Genomic DNA, 14,104 nt, shown 5'->3' on the forward strand with positions numbered 1-14,104 from the left:
TATTAATTACATATAATTATTCTTATATTTATAATTTCTTTATCTTATTTTAATTGTTATTGTATATTTAAACATTGTTTGTTTTACTTATTATAAGCCTAATAATTATGTATTTCTCTATAAAATCTAGTAGTTTATCTGGAACAAGAATACGGGTTCTCAAGGTATCCGTATTCTTGTGAACTTGATACGTTATTGAAGTCGCGCGCGCGAGAAAACGCGTCTCCGCTGGCAACACTGCTCGGATCTATATCGGGTGGCATGGCGCGATCTTGAACGTAACATAAACAAAGCGCGGTAAGGTTTTCTACATTAATTCGAGATTACGCGAGGACGTTCTTCTAATTTTTTCTTCGAAATGCCAAAGTTTTTGACAAATTATTTATCCTCACTGCGCTTTGTTTATGTTTACGTTCAAGATCGCGCTGTCAGCCAATACAGATCCGACGCAGTGGTGCTCCGCGCGCGATACGAGATCGCGCACGAACTTTGGGCCTTAATAATTACTACTTAAGACAACCCAAATGTTGCATGCGAGTAAGATAACATTTTATAAGAAAATTTAACATCCGCGCGCCAATCGCAATCGATTTATCCGAATTGGCGCACAATCTCAATCTTACACAGTTGTATTCAAGCTCTCAATCACATAAACATTTGGGCCTTATTTTGCATTTCGCGATCTGAATGCTAGACAAGCGGCGCTGATATACTATATAAAACGTAGGAAATAAAAACACAATGGTAACGGGGTAATGAGTTACTTTTTAAAAGTAACTAATCGTGAATAAAAATGTAGATATTTCAACAATTTTCCAGCAACAAACACGAATTAACAAAATTTAATTTTGGCGAGAATTTTTATCATCCAATAATTTCAAAACAATTTTTAGTTTAATTTTAAAATGCTAAATTGATTTGTAATTGTCAAATAAAAAAATATTTATCTTAATATGCAATTTTTATTTTGAAATCATGTTTAAGACGAATTTTCATACAATACATTAGAATATAAAGCTTTCAGAAATCAATTTTTATTACCTAAATTTGTATTCAATTTTTGCTGCATGATTGTATAATGTAAGCACATCACTGCAAAGAGATATTATTTGTCATCGTAAATGTTCATAACTTTAAAGTTGAATTAAATAACATTAAGTAAAAGGCAACGTAAGAGTCAGACACATTAAATTATGGTTCAGTAAAATCAGTCTAAATTTAGATATAAATATAATTCATTTAAATAATTAAGTCACAAAGGTCAAAAGGTTACAAATATCTTAACTTCAAATATAAATATGAAACTTAATTGGTTAAAAAATTAAAAACGTTACAAGAAACGCCTAATTTCTGAAATGCTCAATATTAAAAAGCAAAGCAATAGTTTAAATTTACAAACCGACACCGAAGGTCTCCACAAAGCATACATGCCTATTGTAAATAAGATTTGACTCTTTGTTACTGACAGTCCGTCTCCTCTCTCGGTCTTTATTGATCCGTAGTGGCAAGAACACATTACATTGTCGCACAATGTTTGATCTTAATTTTCAGCGAATAATTTGTCTGTTACATTTTATACATATTCGGATTTTAATTGTGAATATTCTTTGGACTTCTATCTATATTTATCGAGGAATATCCTCAAATGGTACACATGGCATTCGGTGAGTTTTTAGTTGTTAATACTTATGTGTTATTTATTCTCTGTGATAAGACTTTTATTCTTCATTTAGAATTATTTCAAAAGACATTGAACATATCTGACTGCCATGCGAACGGTGTAATCCTACAAAAACTCATTTAGACCAGCAATTTAATATGCGTACCAGCGTAAACCAAATTTACACATCTTTTTAAGATTAGTTTATATCTGAAGATGGCTCGATCTAACAGTCGAAACTTGTTACATTTGTAATTTCAGTTTTTAATTTTCTAACCAATTAAGTTTCATATTTATATGAAGTTAAGATATTTGTAACCTTTGTGACTTAATTACTTAAATAAATTATATTTATACTAATTTTATATTTATACTAAATTTAAACTGATTTTACTGAACCATAATTTAATATGTCTGACTCTTACGTTTGCCCTTTACTTAATGTTATTTAATTTTATATGAAGAGTCCTTCTATCTGTTAAATGTTTAAAGTTGAAATTGACAGAGAGAGAGAGAGAGAGAGAGAGAGAGAGAAGAATAGCTCTGCCCTACCATATGTTAAACTATCCAAAACACGAGGGAAATAAGAGTAAATAATTTTTTTGCTTAAATTGCTTAAATTATTTAAAAATTAGAAAAACATCATTTCTGATTGACTACTTTATATAATGTTAAAAATTTTTTTTGTCACCTTTTTTGTCAAAAAGCAGTCATTATTTCATTTTTTTTGTCTGCTGACTGGATAGCAGCGTGTGTTTTATAAAGATTATATTATTTACAACAAAAAAAGTGAGACAGATAATTCTTATCTTTATTGAGAAGAATGCATTTAATGAGAAAATAATGTTTAAAATATGTATAACATTAAAATTGTATTTATATGTTAATATTTAATTATGTTGATAATTATTGGATAGTTATCTCATATCTATAGATATGCCAACATTTAGACTAGAAATTTAGTAATTTGAACACGCTTAAATAAAGTTCAACTAATTTTTCTCATATCGAAAGTACAGCATATTCAAGATTAGCATTTACATGAAAAGAGGTTGTCTTAAGATTCTCAAGTAACTACAAAATAGATACAAATTAATGAGTTATATTATTGAAATAATAAATATATAGGCACAATGATACAAATAAAAATCAACGATCACAGTCGCTAGATTGGTATCCCATTACGTATCTACATATTTTGAAGAGCACACCTTAAAAAATACACAACTTATAAAATATAACTCACATTCTTTGAAGTATAAAAATAAATTTTAATATTAATGTCTGAGATGCTAAATAAATTTAAAAACAATTCACACACGGATTATATATACGTATGTACAAATATGCGCAATCTTTTATGAGAGAGATACGTATATTACTTACTACTACGAAAAGTTCGAAATCCATTTAAGATTTAAATACTATATTAGAGGAACCCTCGCGTATATATGATTGCTGTTTTGCAATCAATCAAATATCTTTACCTAATACGAAGTTATATATAATATTATTGCAGAGTATCAATTTGAATCATTGAATCTAAATACAAAGTTATAAAAAAATACGGCCCTATTTCTTTTTGTAATTTTTTTGTGTAATCTCTAAGACTAGGCTTCTTTATTTAACTTCTTTAATATCCTCCTTATTTTTTTTGTTAACTGATAAAAATTACTTTCATTATTTCCACGACATAAGAAAAAAATTATTCTTATAATACATTCACAAAATAAAAATAGTACAAAAGAACATGTCTTGAAAGGACATGAATTTGACACAAACAAGTATATAAAGACAAAAGAGATAATTTTCTACAATTTTGATCTATTTCTTATATGGAATTATTTTTGAAAGAATTATTTTTGAAAAATAAATATAATTCAAGAAATCAATCCTCTTATTGAATATAGTTAAAGAAGAAGCGCAGCGAGAATACTTTTGAATACATATTTCGAGTATATAATCGAAATAATGTGTAATAATAAAAGCAAAAAAATTACTTTATCGGTCGGTGATTTGATTATGAATTTTCCATTATCTATAATTAAGTTACAGAATTATGTATTCAGTTGCTAATAGTAATTATACTGATTTTCACTTCTATGCTCCTTCGCTTAGATACAGAAATTATTCATTGCGAACAGTAACATGAACTCAGTCAGCAAAAGCATGTGTACTTGACAATCTTCTCTAGTAAATCGTGTTCATGTCTAAATGCAGCTTATACGTGTCTTGTAGTTAACTTTAATTGGCACACGCAAGTTAAAAGTTTTCATGAATTGCATCTCTGAATTGCTTCCATTTGAGCAATATTTTGAGCTGAATATGAGAGTAGTTCGAGCACTGTAATCGAGGGAAACTTTGCTTACGCGTAATTACGTTTCACGCGCATAGGTCACAAACCCACGTGTATCATATTTAGATAATAAAATCTGGCACTAACATATACACACACACATAAAACTGTTTGCTTATTATTGTATAGCTCTATTCTCGCAAGTGTTGAGATTTTTTTTTATTCAATGGTCAATAGTGATACTGCGAACAATGCATGAAGAACATTTGCAAACTTGCATCGCAGTATTTATAATCTAGTATGCTTGCCAATTTCATTGGTTACGTCGAGAGAAGCGTTTTTTAGCGCGTTCAATTTCTCCATATAGCTATTATCTAGGTGTAGCTTTCCTCTATCATCGATGCATCCTTGAGGAGAAGTTATTTTTTCAACACTGTCGGGAATAGACATTACAGAGGAAAGAGTGGCATAGACGAATGTTGCTAGCGTAGAGCCTCCGTTTTCCAGGAAATAATCCCGCTATCTTTCGTGCTGTAGGATGCAGCAAGTGCTCTTCGTATTTGTCAGCTTCGGCATCGGCAGTAATTAAACTCACAATGATACCAACACCGACGGTCGTTATGCTACCAATAAGAGCGTAATACATATAAGTGATCCCGTAAAGAACATTTAAAGGATCAGATGGTTTATTGGTTTCATCAACAGATGATAGCGTAATGTTTTTCTGAATTGTTGTCCAGTTAGTGACGTTCGATGCATAATACTCTAAACTAATTGGTCTGATGACCCATGAGGAAAACGTCTCATTGTCGCAATTCTCTGTCGTTAGAGGTAGCATCTCAGGTACGTTATTCTGATTGAGGTGACCATAAGTGATCCACATTGTTGTCAAATGACTGAAAATCATACCAGCGGCGGCACCTTTCCAATTAGCACAAGGTATCAACATAGCGAGGAGGAATACACCAAGAAGAGGTCCGGATGTTGCTGACGTCATCAACATAGAAGATTCTATTACGCCAGATAACATAGCTACCAAGAAGCTAATGCCGATTATTATCAAACCATAGATAACACCGATTATTTTGATCGCGTAAAGCTGCTGCGTGTCTTTCATATCACTTAATGCAGGTATGTGACTCAGGAAATCTTCGAAAGTCACCGTCGCAAGAGAATTGAGATTAGAAACCGCCAAAGTCAAGGCGCTATTGAAAAGAGTTGCCATGACTAGACCAAGCATTCCGGGTATTTTCGAGAATTTATCTTCGACGTAGAATGGTACAATCTCGTCGATCTTCGAAATATATCCCAAACTAAGTGGATCACAGTCGGCGTAATTAGCAAAAATCACCATTCCAACGATCCAAGCTAACGAGAACAAGATTGTGATTATAGGTATGTTGGCCATCATCGTTCTGAAAATAAAAACATTTTTCTTGTTACAAAAAATCGAAGATCAAAATATTAAACTATTCTAAAAATTAATAAAAGATTGATATAACAATGTTGAGCCTAAGATAGCATGACACAATTATTGAAAAAATTAATGTTATATAATTGTTATTTGCATCCATGTTTGTGTGTGTTTTACAAGTTTTTTCTTTTAATGCATGCAATAAACTTTTGCTCACATTATAGTCTCGGTACGTACAATGATGATTGAAATAAATTTTGTATTTGTTTACACAGTAGTACTTTATTTAATATAATTGACCGACAATGCAAAAACGACGATAATAAGTTATTGTAACCGACTGACGCCAAATTAAATGTTTCACAGAAAACGGATTTTTTTTAAATGTAATATGCGTACATCCATCGGATGTAAAGTAGTTAATATATATTTGCATTTACATAACATATATTGTGAAATGCTTATTGTTTTTAAAATAATTATAAACATTCTAAATTGTTTTATATTATTTTAACATAGTAAAGTTTGAATTTCATTCGAAAGAATTATTTATTTTTAGTCGTTAATTATTCTAGTCTTATAAAAAATGAGACTTTGCAATGAGTTCTATATATATATATATATTCCATACGTTTAAAATGCATTATTTAAAACGGTTTTGATGCAGGTATATATTATAAGAATAATGTTTATAAAGGATGGCCCACGTAAAGTGTTACAAGCTAATAACTCTAAAAATATTTGTCCTATCAAAAAGTTGTTCATGAGAAAGTTTCATATATTCGAGGGGCCTTTCTAACTACGTAAACAAAAATCCACCCCCATCTCCCCTTGAAGAGTGACGGGGAGTAACTTCAAAGTTCCAAATGGGACTCCCTATAAAATGTTACATATTTGGATTCTACGGGGAAAAACAAGTAAACTTTGTCTGAAACATTTCTTTGAAAAATGCTCCTATCAAAAGTCATAAACATTTAAACTTTAATGTAGAGTGCATTGAAATTAATGATAAATTAAATAAAACTCATAGTTTTTCTGTTTTTTTATTTTATTAAATATTTCGAACTGTTGACCATTAACATCTAAACACTTATTAATTCTTTTTACAAAACTTTGCCTAACTCTAAACAACATTTCTGGATTCACCTTAGTACAAGTTGTACGTATTCTTCGTTCTAAGTCCTCTTTCGTCGTAAATGATTGAGATGTGACTTCCTCTTTGATATACCCCCATAAAAAATAGTTCAAAGGTGTAACATCAAGTGAACGAGGGGGCCATTGAACAGGACCTCCTCGACCTATCCATCTGTCACGAAATATTTCATTTAAAAGAGTACGCGTTGCTCTGGAAAATCAGGAGGTGCACCATCTTATTGAAACCACATGTCTCTTCTCACATTAAATGGTAATTCTTCTTTAAGTAAGAGAAGATTCCTTAGTAGATTTCAATAGGATTCAGTATTAACAATACCATCAAAAAAGTATGGTCAATTACGAAATCGCCAATTATTCCACACCACACATTCAATGACTAACGATGTTGGAAATGAACCTCGCGCATCCAATGAGGATTCTCATATGACCAATAGTGCATATTATGTCTATTAAGGTGTCCAGAATTGGTAAATGTTTCTTCATCAGAAAAAAGAATATTTTGCAAAAATGAATCATTTATTATGGCATCCACTCGCAAAATATTACACGACGTAATCAGTTTCCAAAAGTTCCTGAGTCAAAATCAAACAATACGGATGAAATTTTTGTTTTTTCAAAATCCGCTGTACCTATTGAAGACCGTTCAACTCCAGACGTGTTTGCTAATTCGCGTTGATTGACATGTGGATTTACTTCAACTTCAGCGAGAATATTAGCACAATTATCATCATTAACTACTGGATTCGCTTTCTGTCTTTTAATTGCACTTAATTAACTATGTATACGCAAACGATTTTCTAAATGAAAAAATGCCATATGTGATTTTTAAATATTATAACATTCTAAAAATAATTGCGCTGCGCGTCGATAATTTTTCTCACGTTCTCCCAGAATTAACAACATATTAACTTCCACGTCAAAATGAGCCATGATTTTCGAACTTGATAGCATGAAAACCAATTCAAAACTAATTAAATACATAGTAGATCTGTATTTACGTTTTCTGATAAATGTGTATATTTATGTTTCTTTTGGTTAACATCAAGATCGTTTTCGTTTTAATTGTATCGTGAACACAACTTTGTGTCAATGGAGTTCAATCATGAATAAAATGGTTAAAAGTTTAAATGTTCATAACTTTTGATAGGAACATTTTTCAAAGAAATGTTTCAGACAAAGTTTACTTGTTTTTCCCCGTAGAATCCAAATATGTAACATTTTACTAGGGAGTCCCATTTGGAACTTTGAAGTTACTCCCCGTCACTCTTCAAGGGGAGATGGGAGTGGATTTTTGTTTACGTAGTTAGAAAGGCCCCTCGAATATATGAAACTTTCTCATGAACAACTTTTTGATAAGACAAATATTTTTAGAGTTATTAGCTTGTAACACTTTACGTGGACCATCCTGTATGTACAGGGTATTCCATTTTAAATGATCCAGCCAAATATCTCGAAAACTAAACCCAGTAGACAAAAGTTGTTTGACTCGAAGGGGGACATAAGATGGTGCCATCGATTTGACCTTGGATAGTCCTCTGAAGGTCACCTTTAATTTTTTAAATGGAACCCCTTATTTCTCTTTGCACATTCTTACAGCTCATCTCGAGAGCTTTCCAAAACACTATAATTAAGTTACTTTTCGTTAAGTACTAGTTAAGTTATAACAGTGAAAAGGAATAAATATCATCTAAACTTTAGGGAATAAATATTAATATTTCTAAAAATGGGTTCCATTTAAAAAATTAAAGTGACCTTCAGAGAACTATCCAAGGTCAAATCAATGGCACCATCTTATGTCCCTCTTCGAGTCAAACAACTTTTGTCTGAAACATTTTTGTCTACTGGGTTTAGTTTTCGAGATATTTGGCTGGATCATTTAAAATGGGACACCCTATATACCTATGTGGATGATATTTATATTAGATTTTCTGTAAGACTTAACACAATAGCGCGCGATAGTACTAGTATCATGTACGTCGGAAAAACTGTTACGTAAACATAAATAAAAGCGGAGAGTAACGAATAATTAATGAAAGAAGCTTGAGTGTAGATGACAATTGTATAATGTTCGAATTATTTTTTGAGCTTTTCGAGATAATGGAACCCGTTTAAATATCTCTATAATTTTTTAAGAATAATATGAAAAATAAAAACAACTTAAGGAAAATAAAGATAAGTGAGTGAATTCTTAAGTATAAAATAAAAATAATACACAGATTGAGATACAGAGATACTTGTAATTTGCATTAACGTAATGGCAATTAAATCGCTTATAATGTATCTCAATGTTTATTAATATTTCTCAAGGAAGTCTGAAAGAATATCAAGTATAATCGCTTGTGCAGCATAATGCATGACATTAATATACATTAATAATCCCAACATAAATTTTTAGCTAACTGACAATAACGACGCAGTTATTCATTATAATTTCATAATGTCATTGGGTGATTTGTAGCAGTCTACAATAACAAATAATGTAAACGTTTTAATTCTTCATCATTCCGAATAGTTCCGCTTTTTTATTTTCATCGAAATATTTATTCAGTCAATTTAAATGTACAGAGAAGATTTTATTTTAACGTCTATTGCACCGATATTATAGACCTCTTATTGAATAGTGAGAATATCTATACTAAAAGTTTGGCGCGACGCCATTCGGTTCCCTATAGAGTTCATTGATTATGTGATAATAGTAACTGTGGGCACAATTTCCTAAATCGGTTCAATCGTGCCACTTCCCAAAAACTTTCTATCGCTGATACTATGAGCATAGAAAATTATTGATGTAAAGTTTATTAATTTATTGTCACAATCTGAGAAATTAATTTTATAGTTTCTGACATATTAATCACATTTACAAGAATAGAAACGCCATGTAAAGTAGGGGAGACCGGGATCGGTTGTCACAGACGGTTGTTTTTGATTACTGATTTTTAGAAAAAAGTAGATGTCTGATTTTGAAATATTATATACGTTATAATATACCTACATCATCCTTTAGGTATTAAAAAAAATATTACTTGTGAATTCATCATATCGTAAAAATAAGTTATTTAATTTTAAATGAAGCTGTGAAAATGTGACAATTAATCCTATGTTCTGGATTGATTGTCACATGTTCTAGGATTGGCAGTAACTTATTTGTTATGGACACATATAAAAAATACAATTTTTATTTTAATATCAGTTCTACATTGTAGAGGAAGGTACCGATACTGACATAGGTCTCCTAAAGCGACATCCCCTTATTTCTTAGAAACTAACCTTTGCACGTTATTAATACTAATAAAAACGTGATCTGTTTAGCTAATTAAAGAAGTACAAACTCATAATTCATATATTTGTGGCTTATTTCTATACCATATCAGCTAAAAACAAATTCTATGAATTCGAGAAGAAAATTCTTACAGTGTTCTTTTGCAAATTGCGTAATTAAAATAATAGTGACTGTATTATTGATAATATTATGTCATTTTAAATGTTTATAGTTTCATAAATTAGTTTTTCTTACAGAATAGGATATATCTTTATTTATAGAATAGGAATGTTGGTATTATTACCTACTATGTCAGTTTTGGAGCCCATTTTGTCAGACGCTCATTTTTGCATAACTTATGAAAAACTTAATTATTGCAAAATTGCAAACAGTATTATAAAAACTGCTTATACTATCTGATAGAAGACACTTTTTAGTTTGTATTTATGTTTTTGAAGTTGCATTTTTACCTTTTGTTTAAGAAATATTGTCTAAAAACAAAGTGGTATGTCGGTATTGGTGACCTTCCTCTATATTTTGAGAAATAATAGTAATTATGGTAATTAATACAAATAAAATAGTAATTTTAATCATAAAATAGGTAATTTGTTTTTTTTTACCGTAGTTTCTGTATGAAAAATGAAAAAACATATATATCTATATGAAATATAATATATTTGTGAGTATATTCTCTAAAAATGTGTTCTCTAAAGATATTAAAATTAATTGTCACCTAACCTCATCTCATTTTGATCAATCTACCCCACATAGCCATTTTTTATAAAAGAGATTGTATTCACAAACTTTTTCAGAATAATGATTAATTAATTGTAGCAAAGATATTCTAACTAAGACATGTCATTTTCTATGAATACAAGGATATCACGATTAATAATGCTAAAGACTTGTCAGACAACAAAATAGGTGATAAGAAAAATTTACTCACCAACTTCATTTTCTTAAAAACCGTTATAAATAATATATACAATACTTGTAGTGCAAATCATTTTACACAAAAATTAATATTATATCAGTAATCTACAGTCAAAAAAAGAGATTTTTCTGCCATATCCTGTTTGAATTGTAAGCATTTTAACAATCAACTCCGTACAACTAGCCCCAGTCTCCCCTATAAACAGGGTGACTCCGGCAAATACGTCGCGCTAGGATTTACGCCGCAGAAGTCAGAAAAAATAAAAGGAGTGGGGTAATTTTCCCGTAACTACTCTGTTACATGCCTTTATGTTATATTAGTATTGTGTTATGATTTCAGCTTCTTACTGTTAATATTAATGAATTTATTGTGAGTTGAATCGATTTGTCACTGTAATAAGTTAACGCCATCATAAGTTATAATCTACATAAAATGTTTAATGTAGGACGTGTAAAAGACTTAGTGGTTATTTCGTGATACGTACGTGTAATGGAATAGTAAAGCATGTTTGTATTATTAAGCATGTTTGCATTATTTTAAATTTTTCATGAGCCGTACATACCCCCTTTCCCCCTTTATGAGTAGCCATATATCCCACGCCTATGAGATATGCGGCAAAAATACAAGAGGTTTCAAAAAGTTTATTTTTTAATATGAAAAATAAATATTTCGGATTTTTAATATTTTTTTCATAGTAGTAGACAGTACAAAGTTTTTACTGATATAGTTCGTTTACTATAAACATAGTAAATAATACTTAATAAATTAAATTTTTGATAGGTGCGGCGTATATAGCGGAGTTACCCTAATTATATTATTCGTATACAACGATTATATAAAAATTATTTTTTAAATTATCTTTATAAACAATTTTATAAAATCCTCTTTATTTTTAATCTGTTATCATAATATAAATGGATATTTAAGAAAAAAGTTATTAAAAAATAGAATCTTATCAACAGTATATAAATACATGTAATATTCCACAAACTGATTTCAAATATTCATTTCATTATATCTCGAAAATATGTATAGTGAAAGAAAATCCTACTGTATATGCGCCTTAATATTTCGCCACAGTTACAATTTTAATGACAATGAAATTTTATTTAACCTCTATTTTATTTAATCTCTAAATTTTTACTGAGATTTTGAGAATTTCATAAGTATGTCGCTGGATCAATTATAGACTTAATTTTTGTGATGGAAATATCCACATAGATTCCTCTGACGATACATTTGCGAGTAATAAAATTTTACGGACCAATGGTAATGCATTTGTTCCACGTGATATTTCAGTTTGAGTGGCACCGCCGCAAATTTGTGACCATAGGCTTTTATACGCTTTCGATGGCCATCAGACATTGGACTAGAAAAATGTACGGTTTTACGTTGATTACTGTATATGCGTTCCAATGTTTCGTCACGGTTACAATTATGCGAGCGTGCAAGCTACTTCAATTATGCAAACAGCTGCATTTATACGATATAAACGGAATAAGTCTCAAATAACAAATAACAAATAAAATTAATAGATAAAAAGAAACGTTTTTTCAAGGTTAAATATAATATAATACACACGAACGAAAAAAATTCCTGAATTTAATTTTACATTCAAGAATGTGCTCATATATCATGAAAATGATATGATGTTTTGCATGCTTTAAAATTTTTTTGAAAAGAATTAAATTTCTTCTCTTCTTGATATATCTAGTTTTTGCTTAAAAAATTCATTTTTTATTAAATCAATAAAACTTGCGAATTTTTAGTTAATAGTTTAATCAAGTTTTTAAATTATTTTGCTTCTGTCCAAGGTGTCTAAGTAAGCAATTAAAATCACGAAATTACATTAAAATCTTGAATAAATGTCAAAAAATATCAGACTAATGTTAAAATGATATATGACTTTCTTTTTGTCATAGTTTTATTAAAAAATTAATTAAAATGATAAATTATGTGTATTTATTGATGAAAATCTTTTACAGTCGCAGCATGAAAAAATATGCGGTACTGTACAATGATGGATATGACTATTATCCTACTACTATATTTTTCGGATTTATTTTTTAGACTTATTTATATTAGTAGAATATTTTGTATTAAAATTTTATGGTTCAATACTCTCAAAATACAATTGTATTCTCAAAATAAAAAATTTATTACTGAATCTTTTTTTTATTCGATTGAAGCTATTTTATACATTACATGTATGCGGTCATATTCAAGTTTCATTTATGTTTTAAATGTATAAAGTGGAACGATAATTTGTGGAACACTTTGCATAAATCATATTATCCTTTAAGCTTTTCGACGACTCGTGCACATTGTGTCGTTCAAGTCTGTCGTTGTATACCGCTAAAAGTGTAGATATTTGTTGGGAATTTGTTCAAAGTTTAGAATCGAGATAAACAGTTTACTTACTTAACAACCTTCTTATGACTGGACATACTGCAATATCTCTGTACAAAATTCTGCTGACATCCGAAAATGGATAAACTCATGAAGAACTGACCTATTGTCGCCGATGTCGTCGTTACTCGAAGATGTGGATCCATATCAAAACTGAAGAAAGAGTAAGTTACTAAACTAAAAGTACGAGTATTACGATTTTATTGTAAGATATACTTATAAAATTTTAGAATATTAAATGTCGTTTAAAAAAATACTCAATTATTTAAATTCTTTCTCAATTTGAAAAAAAGGATGAATATTTTATTGTCTCCCCAAAATTTCAAAGATGTAGAAAATGCACAGCCCGTGAAATAATTTTGCGCCGTTGCGGAATTTAATAATTTTAAATTGTGAAATGCGTAGCGAAGAATTTTAATATAAAATTGCATTTTAACGTTATTCAATCTACTGACAGTTGGAATTGTATATTTTCGCCGAGATAATAATTCTAAAGTTCAGAGAGACGAAATGCGAAGCTACACAATAGGAATTCCGTACATGATTCATTTTAAGCGTGAATTAATATCAAAATTACATGTAGTTTATGTTAGTACAAATTATCAATGTGACATACTTGAAAAAATCCAGTCGACCATGTTCCTGAGTTACATTAAAGACGTTAACTGGCCCACCAACGTTGACAGTTCCCTGTATAATGATCACCACAGATACACCAATCATTGCCAAGCCTTGTATAACATCCGACAGAATAGCGGCTTTCAAACCTCCCTGAAAAGCGAACGTACATAAATAAATATTAAGTATTTGTGAAATAATACAATTTATTGTTGGAGTGACTAGTATATGTATTATTAAATGACGAAATTAATGTTACTTACAAGGTTACTTAATTAAAAAAATTTTAATCGTGTTAAACGATTCACGTAAAAAAGTAATCTACTATAATTCGAAATATATATAATATAATATTTGTT

At 29.9% G+C, this 14,104-nt stretch overlaps 1 protein-coding gene across 1 annotated transcript in view; it reads right to left on the minus strand.

Moving 5' to 3' along the window:
• Positions 1–3,587: 3,587 nt before the first annotated feature.
• Positions 3,588–14,104, minus strand: part of LOC108727790 (sodium-coupled monocarboxylate transporter 1) — a 39,730-nt gene continuing 29,213 nt past the window's right edge. Inside the window, 4 exon segments of the mRNA XM_018456037.1 lie at positions 3,588–4,425; positions 4,427–5,371; positions 13,140–13,280; positions 13,744–13,898. Of these exon segments, the coding sequence (XP_018311539.1) occupies positions 4,245–4,425; positions 4,427–5,371; positions 13,140–13,280; positions 13,744–13,898 (1,422 nt within the window). The 3' untranslated portion in view covers positions 3,588–4,244.

Source organism: Mycetomoellerius zeteki, unplaced genomic scaffold (genome assembly GCF_001594055.1).
Source record: "Mycetomoellerius zeteki isolate Tzet28-1 unplaced genomic scaffold, Tzet1.0 scaffold113, whole genome shotgun sequence".
Classification (NCBI taxonomy): domain Eukaryota; kingdom Metazoa; phylum Arthropoda; class Insecta; order Hymenoptera; family Formicidae; genus Mycetomoellerius; species Mycetomoellerius zeteki.